Source organism: Anolis sagrei, chromosome 6 (genome assembly GCF_037176765.1).
Source record: "Anolis sagrei isolate rAnoSag1 chromosome 6, rAnoSag1.mat, whole genome shotgun sequence".
In the NCBI taxonomy this organism is placed as follows: Eukaryota; Metazoa; Chordata; class Lepidosauria; order Squamata; family Dactyloidae; genus Anolis; species Anolis sagrei.
This window is the reverse complement of record NC_090026.1, coordinates 44,952,013-44,969,247: the sequence shown is the minus strand read 5'-3', so window position 1 is coordinate 44,969,247 and position 17,235 is coordinate 44,952,013. Positions and strand designations below refer to the sequence as shown.

The 17,235-nt window shown below is 42.9% G+C and overlaps 1 protein-coding gene across 1 annotated transcript in view; it reads right to left on the bottom strand.

Annotated features, from left to right (window-relative positions):
• The window catches only part of CNP (2',3'-cyclic nucleotide 3' phosphodiesterase), a 38,323-nt gene extending 28,705 nt beyond the window's left edge, over positions 1 to 9,618 (bottom strand). The window contains exon 1 of the mRNA XM_060781148.2: positions 9,466 to 9,618. Coding sequence (XP_060637131.2) covers positions 9,466 to 9,468 — 3 coding nt within the window. The 5' untranslated portion in view covers positions 9,469 to 9,618. The remainder of the gene's footprint in view (positions 1 to 9,465) is intronic.
• Between the last annotated feature and the right edge of the window lie 7,617 nt (positions 9,619 to 17,235).

Genomic DNA, 17,235 nt, shown 5'->3' with positions numbered 1-17,235 from the left:
CTGTATGTTATGAAAAAAATTAATATTAAGCTCTGACTGAAAGCAGTGGAAAACAGCCAGAAATAGCAAGTTTATGTGTATTAAGATATGTAAATGATAATAATTTGTACATAACGTCAAAATTAACTGATTGATTGAATAAGGTAGATAGGCATGTACACGTCAAAAATATTGGTACCTGATTATATCTGATTTGCCATGGTTTGCTTTTCTGTTATGTACCATAATCAAAATAAACAGTTTTAACAAAAAAAAAAAAAAAAAAAATGCAATTGTTCCAACTTATATATAAATTCAACTAAAGAACAAACCTACAAAATCTAATTGATTTCTAACTTGGGGAATGTACAGAAAATAAACAAAGCATTGGAGTTATACTTGTGTATGTTAGGACGAAAATACGTTCTTGGAGAAAGCTGCCTGTTGTCTCTCCATATAACACTCTCTTCAAGGAATGTTTCCTTCTATCTGTGTGGCCCCATCTCTGCAATACACGCAACTAGAGCTGGGTGAACAAAGTGTAGCCCTGGGGCAACACTACATTTATGGCCTTTAACCCTTCCCAAATCTACCAATTTTATGACCACCAAGGAAGCCACCTTAGTGTAGTGGTTTGACTGCTGGATCATGACTCTGGAGACAAGCGTATAAATCCCTTCTTTGCCATAGGAGCCCACTGGGTGACCTTGAGTAGGTCATACACTCTCAGCCCCAGTAACCCCCATAATAGGGTCACAGTAAGTCAGAAACTAATTAAAGCCATGGGTAAATGGCTCCTCGAGGAAGCTCCTGGATTTAATGAGATTGTACTTACACTTACATTGTTGAACAGCAAACCATACTATTGCTATGTCTCTGCAATCATGAAATGTCCATGCATTAAATGCTTAAAGGTAAAGATAGTCCCCTGACATTAAGTCCAGTCATGTCTGACTATGGGGTGTGGTGCTCATCTCCATTTCTAAGCCGAAAAGCCAGCGTTGTCCGTAGACATCTCCAAGGTCATGTGGCCAGCATGACTGCATGGAGTGCCGTTACCTTCCCGCCAGAGTGGTACCTATTGATCTACTCACATTTGCATGTTTTCAAACTGCTAGGTTGGCAGAAGCTAGGGCTGACAGCGGAAGCTCACGCCGCTCCCTGGAATCGAACCTGCGACCTTTCGATCAACAAGCTCAGCAGCTCAGTGCTTTAACCCACTGCGCCACCGGGGGCTCCATTAAATGCTTACTACTTGAAATAATGGAGCATAGAGCATCAAATTATTACCACTAGATGCCTCTCCAGGCAGATAAAAAGCCCCTAACCTCAGCTATTTACAAGATGATGGTCCTAAAAGATAAGGCCTAATAAAATAATTTCCATTCGCAGAATTATTTTTTAGGTTTGTTTCTGGCTCAAAATAGTTAATAAAGCCAGATAACTTAATAACTTATTAAACTGTTTGTAATTCTTTTAGGTAATTTTAACATGTTCCCATCATGAAATATAGTGCTTTTTCCGGATCAGATGTGGACTGGTTTGGGGAGCAATCTGTATAGAGACCGTGGAGGCTCCCAATTGTCTCCAGACCCACTGCAGTTGACGACTTTGTATCAGAGGATTTGGTCGCTTCTGGAAATGAAAGCCGATTGGCACAACCTGGGGATCACAACCAGACACAGTGAAGACATCTGCCCTTGTGATATGCTACTCTGCTGCTGAGTATGCATGCCCAGTGTGGAACACATCTCACCACGCTAAAACAGTGGATGTGGCTCTTAATGAGACATGCCGCATTATCACGGAGCCCCTGGTGACGCAGTGGGTTAAAGCACTGTGCCAGCAGGACTGAAGACCGACAGGTCGCAGGTTCGAATCCGGGGAGAGGTGGATGAGCTCCCTCTATCAGCTCCAGCTCCTCATGAGGGGACATGAGAGAAGCCTCCCACAAGAATGATAAAACATCAAAAATCATCCGGGCGTCCCCTGGGCAACGTCCCTTGCAGACGGCCAATTCTCTCACAACAGGAGCGGTTGCTCCTGACACGACAAAAAAAAACCGGGGTGTCTGCACCCTACACCACTGGAGAAATTACATTGTCTAGCCGGTATTGCACCACCTGACATCCGCCAGGAAGTAGCAGTCAATAGTGAAAGGACCAAGGCAGTGACATCGCCAGCTCATCCCTTGTTTGGGTATCAGCTAGCACATCGACTTAAATCAAGAAATAGTTTTCTAAGACCTACAGAGACACTCACTGGAACACCCCAGCAAGCGAGAGTCCAAAAGTGGCAGGCTCAAACCCAGAAGCTCAATCAGTGACTGATACCAAATGAGAGACTCCCCCCTGGGCATACAGAAAACTGGGTGACTTGGAAGGTGCTGAACAGACTGCGCTCTGGCACCATGAGATGCAGAGTCAATCTTAAGAAATGGGGCTACAAAGTGGAATCCACGACATGCGAGTGTGGAGAAGAGCAAACCACGGACCACCTGCTGCATTGCAACCTGAGCCCTGCCACGTGCACAATGGAGGACCTTCTTGCAGCAACACAACAGGCACTCCCAAGTGGCCAGCTACTGGTCAAAGGACATTTAATCAACTACCAAGCTTGCAAACTTTGTGTTTTGTTTGTTTGTTTGTTTTGTTAAAAATGTAATACAACTGTCCGGTTGCTCCTGACACGATAAATAAATAAATAAATCAGAGGATTTTGTGATTTCCAATAGAGATCAACCAGAATGCATTGCCTCTAAAGGAAACTGCCTATTGCAACTTGATATGATATGACTAACTGCTCTGAGCTTCTTAAGGATCCTTCTAACAAGGAGGCATTCTCTGAACAAGCACTTTTAAAAAGAAGTAATTTTGGGGTATAAGCCTTGTAAAATTTAAGTGTCCCACAATATAAGTTCAGAAAGAAAGCACAAGGACATTTATAACATTGTTTTTTCTCTTCTTTCTAGTAAATGAAATCAGAGGAAAGCAACATACAGAAACCTAAATAATAGAACTAAATACATGGTTACTCCTGTTTCTAACACCAATAAAGTTGTAGGAGGCTTTTAAAATAGATGTTGGAAATGCCCAAAGTATGATTTAAGCAATTACTCTTGTAAATCCTCAGACACAGGCACAGCACTAAGGATGAGAGATACTGACATGTTGGAATGTGTCCAGAGGAGGGCGACTAAAATCTGGAGAACAAGCCCTATGAGGAGCGGCTTAAAGAGCTGGGCATGTTTAGCCTGAAGAAGAGAAGGCTGAGAGGTGATATGATAGCCATGTATAAATATGTGAGAGGAAGTCACAGGGAGGAGGGAGAAAGCTTGTTTTCTGCTTCCCTGGAAACTATGACGCGGAACAATGGCTTCAAACTACATGAAAGGAGATTCCATCTGAACATGAGGAAGAACTTCCTGACTTTGAGAGCCGTTCAGCAGTGGAACTCTCTGCCCCGGAGTGTGGTGGAGGCTCCTTCTTTGGAAGCTTTTAAACAGAGGCTGGATGGCCATCTGTCAGGGGTGATTTGAATGCAATATTCCTGCTTCTTGGCAGGGGGTTGGACTGGATGGCCCATGAGGTCTCTTCCAACTCTATGATTCTATGATGAGAACTTATGAGTAAGGCTGGATCTACCCTGCCCTGAATCCAAGATCCGATCCCAGATTATCTGCCTTAAACTGGATTATACGAGCCTACGCTGCCAGATAATCTGGGATAAAATCCTGAGATATAGTGTCAATCCAGCCTAAGAAATGGAGGGAGGCATTATATTGTTAGAAATCAGTAAGCGGTATATAGTAAAGTGAGTAAGAATTTCTAAAACTGAGAGGCATTGATTAATTCCGCCTCTTTTCTAGGTTCTTAGCTTCCAAATCTGTTTGGAAGTTTGCTTTCATACGAATTTAGGAAAGTTGTTACACAAACATTTGCAATTGGTTCCAACTGCTTTCTTGCCCAATTTCATGTGTGGTTTAAATAGAACACAGCATAAGAAATACTGGCAAACTTAGTCCCTGTTCATGAATGCCCAGCCCTAATTTACTGATAACGTTGTATTCAGCATTTGACCCCCAGCCCGGTCCTATAGTTCGCTTTTTGTAGAAGCCTATGCCCTGCCCTCTCTAATCTGATCATGCCCACCATATTCCTGGTTGCTGGCTGTTCAAGTTGGTTTGATGCAGTTTTATGATATCTTTTTATACTCTGCTGTTTTTAATTGTTTTTAATTATTTTAATTGGATTAGATTGTTTATGTTATATTAAAGGGTCCCTTGGTGGCATAGCGGGTTAAACCGCTGAACTTGCTGACTCGAATCCGGGGAGCGGGGTGAGCTCCCGCTGTTAGGCCCAGCTTCTGCCAACCAGCAGTTTGAAAACATGCAAGTGTGAGTAGATCATTAAGTACCACTGCTGCAGGAAGGTAACAGCGCTCCATGCAGTCATCCTGGTCATATGACCTTGGAGGTGTCTATGGACAACGCCGGCTCTTCAGCTTAGAAATGGAGATGAGCACCACCCAACAGAGTTGGGCACGACTAAAATTAATGTCAGGGGAAATCTTTACTTTTTTTGTGTTATATGTTATTATGTTATTAACTGTGTTTTAGCTGGTAAATTTGGTTTTATGCTCTGGGCTTTGTCCCCATGTAAACTGCCCCAAGTCCCTTTGGGGAGATGGTAGCGGGGTATAAAAATAAAGTTATTATTAGAATCATAGAGTTGGAAGGGACCACGTGGACCATTCAGTCCAAAACCCTGCCAAGAAGCAGGAAAATCACATTATTATTATTATTATTATTATTATTATTATTATTATATGCAGATCAGATTATATCAAAGGATTATAGTAACGGATTTAGATGAGAGAAAGAAGTGGGGCAGATCATAGCTGAACAAGAAATAATTTGAGAAAAAATATAAGACTTATTTATTTGATTCTAAGACCCCCTTCTACAATGCCATATAATCCAGATGATCAAAGCAGATAATCTAAATTATCTGTTTTGAAGTGGATTATCTGAGTCTACACTGCCATATATCCAGTTCAAAGCAGATAATCTGTTTATATATGATAGTGTAGAAGGGGCCTCAGATATACTTTTTTCCTCATATAAACCTATCTAAAAACAGGGTAATCTTAGAATCGAGGGTAATTTTTGATAGTATATAAATAAAGCTTTATGTGTTTGTGCGATTGAAATTACTGTGCCTCTTACAATCAATGGCATTTAAGGATCAAAGGAATACATTAATTAGGTTTCCCTATATTTGTGCCTTCCAGAAGTGTTACACAAATGTTCCCAACATCCCCAACCAGTACCAGTCAACGGTTATGATTTCTGGGAATGTTGTAGTGTTGGATATCTGGAGGGTGCCAGTTAAGAGAAACTGGGTTCAGTTTCAAGGATTATTTATTTATTTATTATTTTATTTACAGCATTTTTACCCCGCCCTTCTCAACCCCCCCCCCAACAAAGGCAGCAATTCAATGCCACAATCAATAACACAGTATAAAACCATAAATACATACAAAGTTAAAACAATCGCAGTTAATTATAACCAATTATCATAACAGTCATTAAAACAATACTCAGTCCACAAACCCACTGATAGAACTATAAAACCGTATCCTCATACATATCGTCTTGCCAATCCATTTCCAGTCAAAGTGCTGCTTTATGCTTTGTGTCTGAAAGCCTGGTCCCAAAACCAAGATTTTAATTTCTTCCTGAACACCAGGAGGGATGGGGTCAATCGTATTTCATTTGGAAGCGCATTCCACAGGCGGGAGGCTACAGCCGAGAAGGCCCTGTCTCTCGTCCCCACCAGCCGCGTTTGTGATGTTGGTGGGAGCGAGAGCAGGGCCTCCCCGGATGATCTTAAGTTACGAGGTGGGACATAGAGGCAGTTACACTCCCCCTGAAGGTGCAGGTTCGCAGCTTGGGAGTGATCCTGGACTCATTGCTGAGCCTGGAACCCCAGGTCTCGGCGGTGGTCAGGGGAGCTTTTGCACAATTAAAACTTGTGCGCCAGCTCTGCCCGTACCTTGGGAAGTCTGGCTTGGCCACGGTGGTCCACGCTCTGGTTACATCCCGTTTAGACTACTGCAACGCTCTCTACGTGGGGTTGCCTCTGAAGACTGCCCGGAAGCTCCAATTAGTCCAACGAGCGGCAGCCAGATTACTAACAGGAGTGGGGTACAGGGAGCATACTACTCCTCTGTTGCACCAGCTCCACTGGCTGCCAATTAGCTTCCGAGCACAATTCAAAGTGCTGGTGTTAACCTATAAATCCCTAAATGACTCCGGCCCAGTTTACCTGTCTGAACGGATTCTCCCCTATGAACCATCAAGATTGTTAAGATCTTCTGGAGGGGCCCTGCTCTTGGTCCCACCATCCTCGCAATTGCATCTGGTGGGGACGAGGGACAGGGCCTTCTCGGTGGTGGCCCCTCAGCTCTGGAACTCCCTTCCACTGGAGACTAGAACTGCCCCTTCTCTCCTGACCTTTAGAAAACAGGTTTTGCAAAGCTTAATCTGTTTTCTTAACCTCACCATATTAAATAATACTGTACTTGAGATATGGAAAAGATATTCTCTAGCTGTGTAGCGATACTCAGGCGTGTTTCCACTTTAAAAATACACTCTTAAATTAAAAACAGTAATTTTTTTTAAAGCGCAACTTGAAAAGTTATTTATGGGTTTCTGCCTGAGTCAACAGTTCCATTTCCTTTAGCGCATCTGCCGAGAACATGAAACCAGTGAAACAAAACAATCTCCAAGTTAAAGCCTCATGCAAATGTACATGCTTCAAGTTCTCTTGTAGGGAGAGGAAGAATGAGGTGGAGAAAACTGGCACAAGAACTTGGAGCAGGTGGATGATTTCCCAACAGTTAGGAATGACCTATGCTTTCACACAAAACGCCCCAAACAAACATTGCACCTTCATCATAATTTATTGCTGGCCATACCAAAAACAGATCTGACCCTTTCAACTCTGCAAATTTGCTCATCTATTTCCCACATCTCAGAAAATACTCGGGCAGGCCTTCATCCAAGTTCAGTGTGGTTTTCCCCTATTCCTCAAGGGAATTTTGAAGTTTTTGTTTCACTTCTCAGAAGCTGTATGGCCTTTCCTCTTAAGAAATAAAATAAAATCCCTAAACAGAATAAGGTATTATTTAAGGGGGTGGGGGGGATTCAACCAAGAAGCAACAACACTTAACGGGAGAAGGAACAAACCATATAGATCAGCAGTTAAAATTATGTGGCTTGTCCCAGCATTCCTCAACATTGACTAGGCTTGCTAGATGTTGCAATTCAACTACATCTACAATCTCGGATGTAAACGGGGATTTTCCACCCTACTAGCTTGAGTTGGTAGCCAAAGACATGCAATGAGTTTCAAAGCACTATAGCCCGATGAAATACTAAACATGTTCCTTGATCATTCTTAGGAGCAGCTCACTTGCAGCTCTAATTTGTGAGTAACTGCTATCCATCCAAGCCAATTCTGAGAAGGACGGGGTAGAAGTATTGGAAATAAAATGAATAAGAAATAAATTATCTATTTTCTATTCAACTTTACGATAGAAATCTTTCTCTCAGATGTGTACCATGTGCTGACCCTGAAGTCACAGAGCAAACCAGAACACAAAAGAAAATTAAGGGTTAGGTTTTGCAATAGATCTCACATTTTAAGACTCCGCTTTTCATTTCCTAGGCTCAGGGTGCATCTCCACTGTAGAATTAGTGCAGTTTGATACCACTCTTTGCTGTCATGGTTCTATGCTATGGAGTCCTAGGATTTGTAATTTGGTTAAGCATGGGTCCCTTCTAACACTGCTATATAATCCAGTTTAGCAAATCAGATATTCCACACTAATAATAATAATAATAATAATAATAATAATAATAATATATTTATATCACGCTTGTCTCCCTAAGCGGGACCCAAAGTGGCTCACAACATTTTAAAAGAACAATACAGATCCAACATACATAAAACAGTAATCTATAAAACCATATATACAATAAGACCTAAATTAACATAAATGAAAACATTTATCAAATACAAATACAATTGCCATCTTTGAACTGGATTATCTGAGTCTACGCTGCCATATAATCCATTCCAAAGCAGATAATATGGATTTTATATGGCTGTGTAGAAGGCGCCATATGACCTTTCTACACTGCCATATAATCCAAATTATCAAAGTATATAATCCACATGATCTGCTTTGAACAGTAGGCACATCTGTATTGTGTTAGTAAAATGTTTGATTTTGTACTGCTCTTTGTAAGAGCTTAAGGTCTTACTATGCTTTAGAAAGTAGCATATTCTTAATACATCTGTGGTAATGTAGTTATGGCTAAAGCTATTCTTAATCATCTTATTATACTGAGTCTACAATGCCATATAATCCAGTTCAAAGCAGATAATCTGGATTTTGTATGGCAATGTAGAAGGGGCCATAGAAAGCTAAAGACCTTATAAAACTACAAGTCCCGGGATTCCATAGCATGGCTGTTAAAGTGGCATCAGAGTGCATTAATTCTATGGTGGAGATACACCTTGAGCCATGGAAGAAAAAGTGGTCCTAAAATTCTAATTTTTTTTAAAAAAAACTATTTTTTTTCTAAAATTCTATTTTTCCCCTAAAATTCTAAATGCAGAATCTACAACTCAAAAATAATGTAAGGCAAAGTTCTACTATAGATTTTTCACTTTATATAATTCCACCTTTTTTCGTAGTTGGCTCAGCGATTCCCTTCTCACAAACATTGATGTTACAAGTCTCCCAAACCAATTTTTAAACTTTCCTTCAATCTCAGGATTTTTCACAAAGGCAGCAATGGGGAAAAAAAATAATGAAACTTGAGGCCCCTTCCACACAGCTGTATAAAATCCACATTGAACTGAATTATATGGCAGTTTAGACTCAAATAACCCAGTTCAAAGCAGATATTGTGGGATTTTCTGCCTCGATATTCTGGGTTATATATCTGTGTGGAAGGGCCCTGAATCTATGGCCACTTAGTGTTGTTACTCTCCACTGGCCATGCTATTTGCACTGCACACATGCAAGCTGGGAATTCCCATTTCCTTTTCTCCTCTTACTCTCTAGACAACACATTGCCTAACTCACTTCCCAATTTTCTGCAATCTCACCTACCTCCAAGGTGGTTCTTGCTTACTTTTACACAGGCAGAGAACTATTTCCTGGGTTTGTTCCTCTCCAAAGTGAGGCTTTTCCAACAGCCAGGCAGAAGTCCAGCAAGTTGCAAATTCCCTTGTCTTAAAGGTACAGGTGTCTCAAGGTGCATCCATACTATTGATCCCCAAATTCTAGTCCTACAAGTGTTTTAGATTTCATCTCCCAGAAGCCTTTGTTGTCAATGATCAGGGATTCTGGGAGCTGAGGTCTGAAGCCTATCTAAGAAGCCCCCCACCCACTCCCACTCCCACTCACCATGGCAGCGCCACCAACCGCAGGAGGAGGCGCGGATGCTGCGGGATCGAGGCCTGGAGAGGGAGGAACAGGTCTCAGAAGGGATCGTGTGCGCTTGGAGGGAGGACGATGGGCTGCATCCGCTTTTCATATGCCCAGAGGGGAGGGAGGAGGAGAGGCCCGCCCCTTGAGTCCCCGCCTGGTACGATGGAGAAGAAGAGAAAGTGCCAAAGTCTCGGGTGGTGCAACCAGGGACCGAGCGCCTCTCGGGCGACCCCTGCAGGCGGAGAGACGCCCTGCACACCGCCCAAGGCGAGAGCTTTTTAATTATACTGTACTAGCTGTGCCCTGCCACGCGTTGCTGTGGCCTATAGTAAAACTTATCAAAGTTGAGGTAGATATCTGGACTATTATGTGTGTGCAGTGGCGGGGGGAATGATGGAGCCTGGGGTTGCATGTGTGTGTGCGGCGGCGGGGGGGAGTGATGGAGTGTGGGGTTGTGTGTGTGCGTGCGGCAGGGGGTGTGTGTGTGCGGGAAGCGGCGCGGCGGGGCTTGGAGTGGGCATGGCTTCTGCAGAGGGAACATTGGCCGGAAGGCTGTGTGCGCGCGCCAGGGAACTTGCGGCTGGGCGCCAATGCACATGCTCAGTTGTTTTGCCGTTTTGTGAGTGTGTTGTTGTGTTGTTTTTCATTTTGAGTAGATATATTTTTGTACCTTGTGGGTTGTATTATGGGCATGGGAATTTTGGTTAAGTTTCGTTGGGGTTTTTTGAGTTTTGTTGTTTTGCCGTTTTGTGAGTGTGTTGTGTTGTTTTTCATTTTGAGTAGATATGTTTGTACCTTGTGGGTTGTGTTATGGGCATGGGAATTTTGGTTAAGTTTCGTTGGGGGATTTTTGAGTTTTGTTGTTTTGCCATTTTGTGAGTGTGTTGTTGTGTTGTTTTTCATTTTGCGTAGATATGTTTGTACCTTGTGGGTTGTGTTATGGGCATGGGAATTTTGGTTAAGTTTCGTTGGGGGATTTTTGAGTTTTGTTGTTTTGCCGTTTTGTGAGTGTGTTGTTGTGTTGTTTTTCATTTTGAGTAGATATGTTTGTACCTTGTGGGTTGTGTTATGGGCATGGGAATTTTGGTTAAGTTTCGTTGGGGGGTTTGTGAGTTTTGCTGTCCGGTTGAACCAACCTAACAGATTTATATATATAGATTAAGCAGATCACAGGAGCTGTCTTCATAGACTTGTCAGCAGCCTATGATACTGTGAACCACCACCTCCTCCTGAGAAAAATGTATAATATCACAAAGGACTACCACCTCACCCGCCTCATAGGAAACCTGCTACAAAACAGGAGCTTTTTTGTTGAGTTCCAGGGCCAGAGAAGCAGATGGCGGAAACAGAAGAACGGCCTGCCTCAGGGGAGCGTGCTTGCTCCATCCATGTTCAACATCTACACAAATGACCAGCCACTGCCAGAAGGGACAGTTTGATCTATGCTGATGACCGTGCCATTACTGCTCAAGCAGGGAGGTTTGAGTTGGTAGAACAGAAGCTTTCCGAAGCTCTAGGTGCTCTTACTGCCTATTACAGGGAAAACCAGCTGATCCCCAACCCATCTAAAACACAGACATGTGCCTTTCATCTCAAGAGCAGAGAAGCATCCCGAGCTCTGAAAATCACCTGGGAAGGAATCCCACTGGAGCATTGCAGCGCACCCAAATACCTCGGAGTCACTCTGGATCGTGCTCTTACCTACAAGAAGCACTGCCTGAACATCAAGCAAAAAGTGGGTGCCAGAAACAATATCATATGAAAGCTGACTGGCACAACCTGGGGATCACAACCAGATACAGTGAAGACATCTGCCCTTGCACTGTGCTACTCCGCTGCTGAGTATGCATGCCCAGTGTAGAACACATCTCACCACACTAAAACAGTGGATGTGGCTCTTAATGAGACATGCCGCATTATCACGGGGTGTCTGCGCCCTACACCACTGGAGAAATTACACTGTCTAGCCGCTATCGCACCACCTGACATCCGCCGGGAAGTAGCAGCCAATAGTGAAAGGACCAAGGCAGAGACATCTCCAGCTCATCCCCTGTTTGGGTATCAGCCAGCACGTCAACGACTTCAATCCAGACATAGTTTTCTAAGATCTACAGAGACACTCGCTGGAACACCCCAGCAAGTGAGAGTCCAAAAGTGGCAGGCCCAAACCCAGCACCTGGGTGATACCAGATGAGAGACTCCCCCCTGGGCACACAGAAGACTGGGCAACTTAGAAGGCGCTGAACAGACTGCGCTCTGGCACCACGAGATGCAGAGCCAGTCTTAAGAAATGGGGCTACAGGGTGGAATCCTCGGCATGCGAGTGCGGAGAAGAGCAAACCACTGACCACCTGCTGCAATGCAACCTGAGCCCTGCCACATGCACAATGGAGGACCTTCTTGCGGCAACACCAGAGGCACTCCAAGTGGCCAGATACTGGTCAAAGGACATTTAACCAACTACCAAGTTTGCAAAATCTCTGTGTGGTTTTTTTTTCTTCTTTTTCTTTTTAATCTGTGTATTTGTTTTGTTCTGTTAGAATTGTAAAACAATGGTATGGTTGCTGATGACACAATAAATAAATAAATAAAATAGCACTAGATCTTGGAAGTTAAGTAGGGTCAGCCCTGGTTAGTATTTGTGGGGGAGTATCAATGAATATGAAGTGCTGTAAACTATATTTCAGAGGAAGGAACTGGCAGAAACACCTCTGAGGCTTGATCTACACTGACATATAATCCAGTTCAAAACAAAACCTGGGATCAGAAATTGAATTACATGTCATAGAGATGGGGGTAATAGTGTGATATCTGGGTCCGGAAGCTCTGAGTGTTACGGAAATGCCACATGGCTCCTTCATGAGCACTGTTTGCTCAAGAGAGACTTAGCTAATGTAAGCCAGGAATGTAAGAATTCTTTAATGGTGAAACCCTAACCCTGGACCATATCGTAAGCCTAAGCCTAACCTCTTACCAAACATTTACCCTAATCCAAACCGTAAACCTTACCCTAAGCCTTATGCAAACCCAAATCGTAAACCTTACACTAACACTAAACGTACCCTAACCATAACCTCTAACCCTTACCGTAACCCTAAGCCAGACCCAAACCCTAAACCTTGCCCTAACTCTAAACCGTACCCTAACCCAGACCCAAACCCTAAACCTTACCCTAACCCTAAACCATACCCTAACCGTAACCCCTAACCTTTACCCTAACCCAGACCCAAAACCTAAACCTTAACCTAACCTGTACCCTAACCCAGACCCAAACCCTAAACTTTGCCCTAATCCTAACCCTAAACCATACCCTAACCATAACCACTAACCCTAACCCTTACCCTAACCATAACCCTAACCCATACCCAAACCCTAAACCTTGCCCTAACCCTAAACCGTACCCTAACTGTAACTCCTAACCCTTACCGTAACCCTAACCCAGACCCAAACCCTAAACCTTGCCCTAACCCTAAACCGTACCCTAAGCATCACCCCTAACCCTTACCCTAACCATAACCCTAACTCAGACCCAAACCCTAAACCTTACCGTAACCCTAAACCGTACCCTAACCATAACCCCTAACCCTTATCCTAACCATAACCCTAACCCAGACCCAAACCCTAAACCTTGCCCTAACCCTAAACCGTACCCTAACCGTAACTCCTAATCCTTACCCTAACCGTAACCCTAACCCAGACCCAAACCCTAAACTTTACCCTAACCCTAAACCGTACCCTAACCGTAACCCCTAACCCTTACCCTAACCATAACCCAATGCAGACCCAAACCCTAAACCTTACCCTAACCCTAAACTGTACCCTAACCGTAACCCCTAACCCAGACCCAAACCCTAAACCTTGCCCTAACCCTTACCCTAAGCGTCCCCTCCTTTCTATTCTTCCTTCCCTCTCCCTACTCTCATTCTACCCCCTCTCTTCCCTTATTCACAGCCACCTTTGCGGCATCTCCGTAACACTCAGAGCTTCTGGACCCAGCTATCATACTATCACCGAGATGGGGCATGAGGCTGGATCTACCCTGCCATATAAATCCAGATGATCCAGGGGAATGCCATGGATATAGTGTACCTGGATTTCAGTAAGGCATTCAACAATGTCCCCCATGACCTTCTGGCAAACAAACTAGTCAAATATGGGCTAGGCAAAACTACAGTTAGGTGGATCTGTCATTGGTTAAGCTAACGAACCCAGAGGGTGCTCACCATTTCTTCCTCTTCAACCTGGAAAGAAGTGACGAGTGGAGTGCCGCAGGGCTCCATCCTGGGCCCGGTCCTGTTCAACATCTTTATTAATTACTTAGATGAAGGGTTAGAAGGCATGATCATCAAGTTTGCAGACGACACCCAATTGGAAGGGATAGCCAATACTCCAGAAGACAGGAGCAGGATTCAAAACCATCTTGACAGATTAGCAAACAAAATGAAGTTCAACAGTGACAAATGCAAGATACTCCACTTAGGCAGAAAGAATGAATGCAAAGATACAGAATGGAGGACGCCTGGCTTGAGAGCAGTGTGTGTGAAAAAGATCTTGGAGTCCTCATGGACAACAAGTTAAACATGAGCCAACAATGTGGTGTGGCAGCAAAAATAGCCATCAGGATTTTGGCCTGCATCAATAGGGGTATAGTGTCTAGATCCAGGGAAGTCATGCTGTCCCTCTATTCTGCCTTGGTCAGACCACACCTGGAATCACAGTGTCCAATTCTGGGCACCACAATTGAAGGGAGATGTTGACAAGCTGGAATGTGTCCAGAGTAGGGCGACTAAAATGATCAAGGGTCTGGAGAACAAGCCCTATGAGGAACGTCTTAAAGAGCTGGACATGTTTATCTTGAAGAAGAGAAGGCTGAGAGGATACATGATAGTCATATATAAAAATGTGAAAGGAAGTCACAGGAAGGAGGGAGCAAACTTGTTTTCTGCTGCCCTGGAGACTAGGACATGGAACAATTGCTTCAAACTACAAGAAAGGAGATTCCATCTGAACATTAGGAAGAACTTCCTGATTGTGAGAGCTGTTCAGCAGTGGAACTCTTTGCCCTGGAGTGTGGTGGAAGCTCCTTCTATGGAGGCTTTTAAACAGAGGCTAGATGGCCATCTTTCGGGGGTGCTTTGATTACTCTATGATTATTTTATCTGCTTTGAACTGCATTATATAGGAGTGTAGACTCAGACCCCTTTGACACTGCCATATAAAATCCAGATGATCTGCTTTGAATTGGATTATATGGTTCATATAATCCAGGTAAAAATTTATAATGTGGATTATCTGCTTTGACAATATGGATTATATGACAGTGTAGAAGAGGCCTCCAGATGGTTTTGCCATATAATCCAGATTATCAAAACAGATAATCCACATTATACATTTTTACCTGGATTATAGGAGTCTGCACTGCCATATAATCCAGTTCAAAGCAGATAATGTGGATTACTCTTGATATTCTAGATAATATGGCAGTATAGATCTAGCTTGAGTATCCCTAACAACAGAGCTTTGCAAACAATATGTCATGACATTTTAGGCTGGATCTACACTGCCCTATACTCCAGGATGTGATTCCAGATTATTTTCTTATCCCAGATTATCTGGCAGTGTAGACTCATATAATCTAGTTCAAAGCAGAAAATCTGGGATCATCTCCTGGGATATAGGGCAGTGTAGATCCATCTTGAGGCCACTCCTACACTGGCCTATAATCCAGAATGTCAAAATTGATAATCCACATTCTCTGCTTTGAACTGGATTATATGAGTCTACACTGCCATATAATCCAGTTCAGAGCAGTATAGCTGTGTCATGCAAACCTAACAAGAAATGACAAAAATCCTGGAAATGTATGTTATTACCTTACAAATCCTATATTTAAAAATATATAAATTATTACAATTCATGTATCCATGTATCTTTTAACTTCTGGTTTGCCAGAAAAACATGATTACTGTGTCGCGAAATGATGCATGTCTAAAAAAGTGTGTCACTAACATGGAATGTTGGAAAGCTCTGCCTTAGAATCATAGAGCCGGAAGACACTACAAAGACCATCTAGTCCAGCCCCCTGGTTTGTACAAGAAAACCCTATGGAATTCATGGGGTTGCCTTAAATCAACAGGCAACTTCAAAGCACAAATATACACACTGTACAGCACAGGTCAGACATCCAGTATCTGAAATTCTGAAACCCAAAATCTAAAACTGTCCATTTGAGTAGTTGAGAGATTTACTTTCTGGTCATTCGGTATACATCAGCTTTGTTTCATGCATAAAGCTATTAGTATTGTGTTAAATCACCTTCAGACAATACATATAAGGTGTATACAAAGCATTCATTAATCCTTGGTTTAGAACTTGAGTCCCATCTCCTAGATATCCCATTATTTATGTGTATGGAAATACAGATACAGACAGTCCCCAAGTTCTGAACAAGATAGGTTCTATAGGTTTGTTCTTGTTGAATCTGTATATGTCGGAACAGATACATTTAAGTGTAACTCCAGATATAAATATAGATATATATCATCTTTAGATAGCATAGATGGACTAACAGCCCTGTGTTGTTTGTTTTATTGTCTCTGCTGAAGATTTCACCTCACTTTCTGTATATGTGATAACTTGATTTTGAAAAAATTGGCTTGTTGTGGAAACAAAGATTGGTGATCAAGCTTCAGTGGAGACACCTTTTCCCCAGAATTCTTCCAGGAGTGAATTTCTTTTCCTAGGGGTAGATTTTTCTCACTTTCTGTTGTCTCACCCCTGTTCTTAACTAGGGGTCATTTGTAAGTTGGATGTTTGTAACTCCGGGGCTGCCTGTATTCCAAAATCTTTCTGGTCCCAAGCATTTCAAGTAAGAGATACTCAACCTGTATTGTGTTTTTGAATATGCAAAAGGTGTGAGTGGGGCAGTGAGATGAGAGAGTTGCCCTTCCATATGCTACCCAATATGAAATTTAAGGACTAACTTATACATTCCTTAAGAAGAGCAGCATTCTTACGAGGAGGGATGCTCTCATTTGCACCACCACGGCCCCGCACTTAGATATACCACTGGATATTCTTCAGCTTTTTTTTTTTGCAAAAGATTGGAGTGTAAATGGAAAAGAGATAAGGCAATAAATCTTTCTGATGGCAAACTGACATTGTTTATGATTGGTGCTAGCACTGTGGTCAAAAACTCTGGGGCTACAACCAAGGGCGAACACCCAAAGTTTGCAGAATTCCAAAAGCATCACTGGCTGTAAGGGAGCTTTGAACAAAAAAATGAAAATTATCTGAGAGAGAATTGAGTGTGCTGGGTAGTAGGCATGGATACAGTCACGTCAGGTAACTCGTTGCTTGTAATAATTTCGTTAAAATTACATTTTTGAAACAATATCGAAGCTTTTTTAAAACCCGGAAGTCCCTTTGCCCTTCCAAATCTTTTTTACACCATTTTTGTTACGACTCATGAAGTGAGTCGGAAATAATTTAGCATATTTTCAGCCCTCTACTAGCCTGCTGGGAGGCAAGCAGCTTGCATGCTGGGAGGTTCCTTGCCTCCCAGCCAAGCAGGGGAGAAGTTTTGGGGGAGCACATGGCTCAGAGGCTCATTCGGAGCCGGGAAGGGAAAGGAGAAGGGAAAGAAAAAGACAAAGGGAAGGGAGTTGTGTTGAAGGGAGGCTGGAAGAAGAGGACGGCAGGCAAGAAAGCAAGCAGAGAAGAAGGGCTCTTGCCTGCCATTTCTGG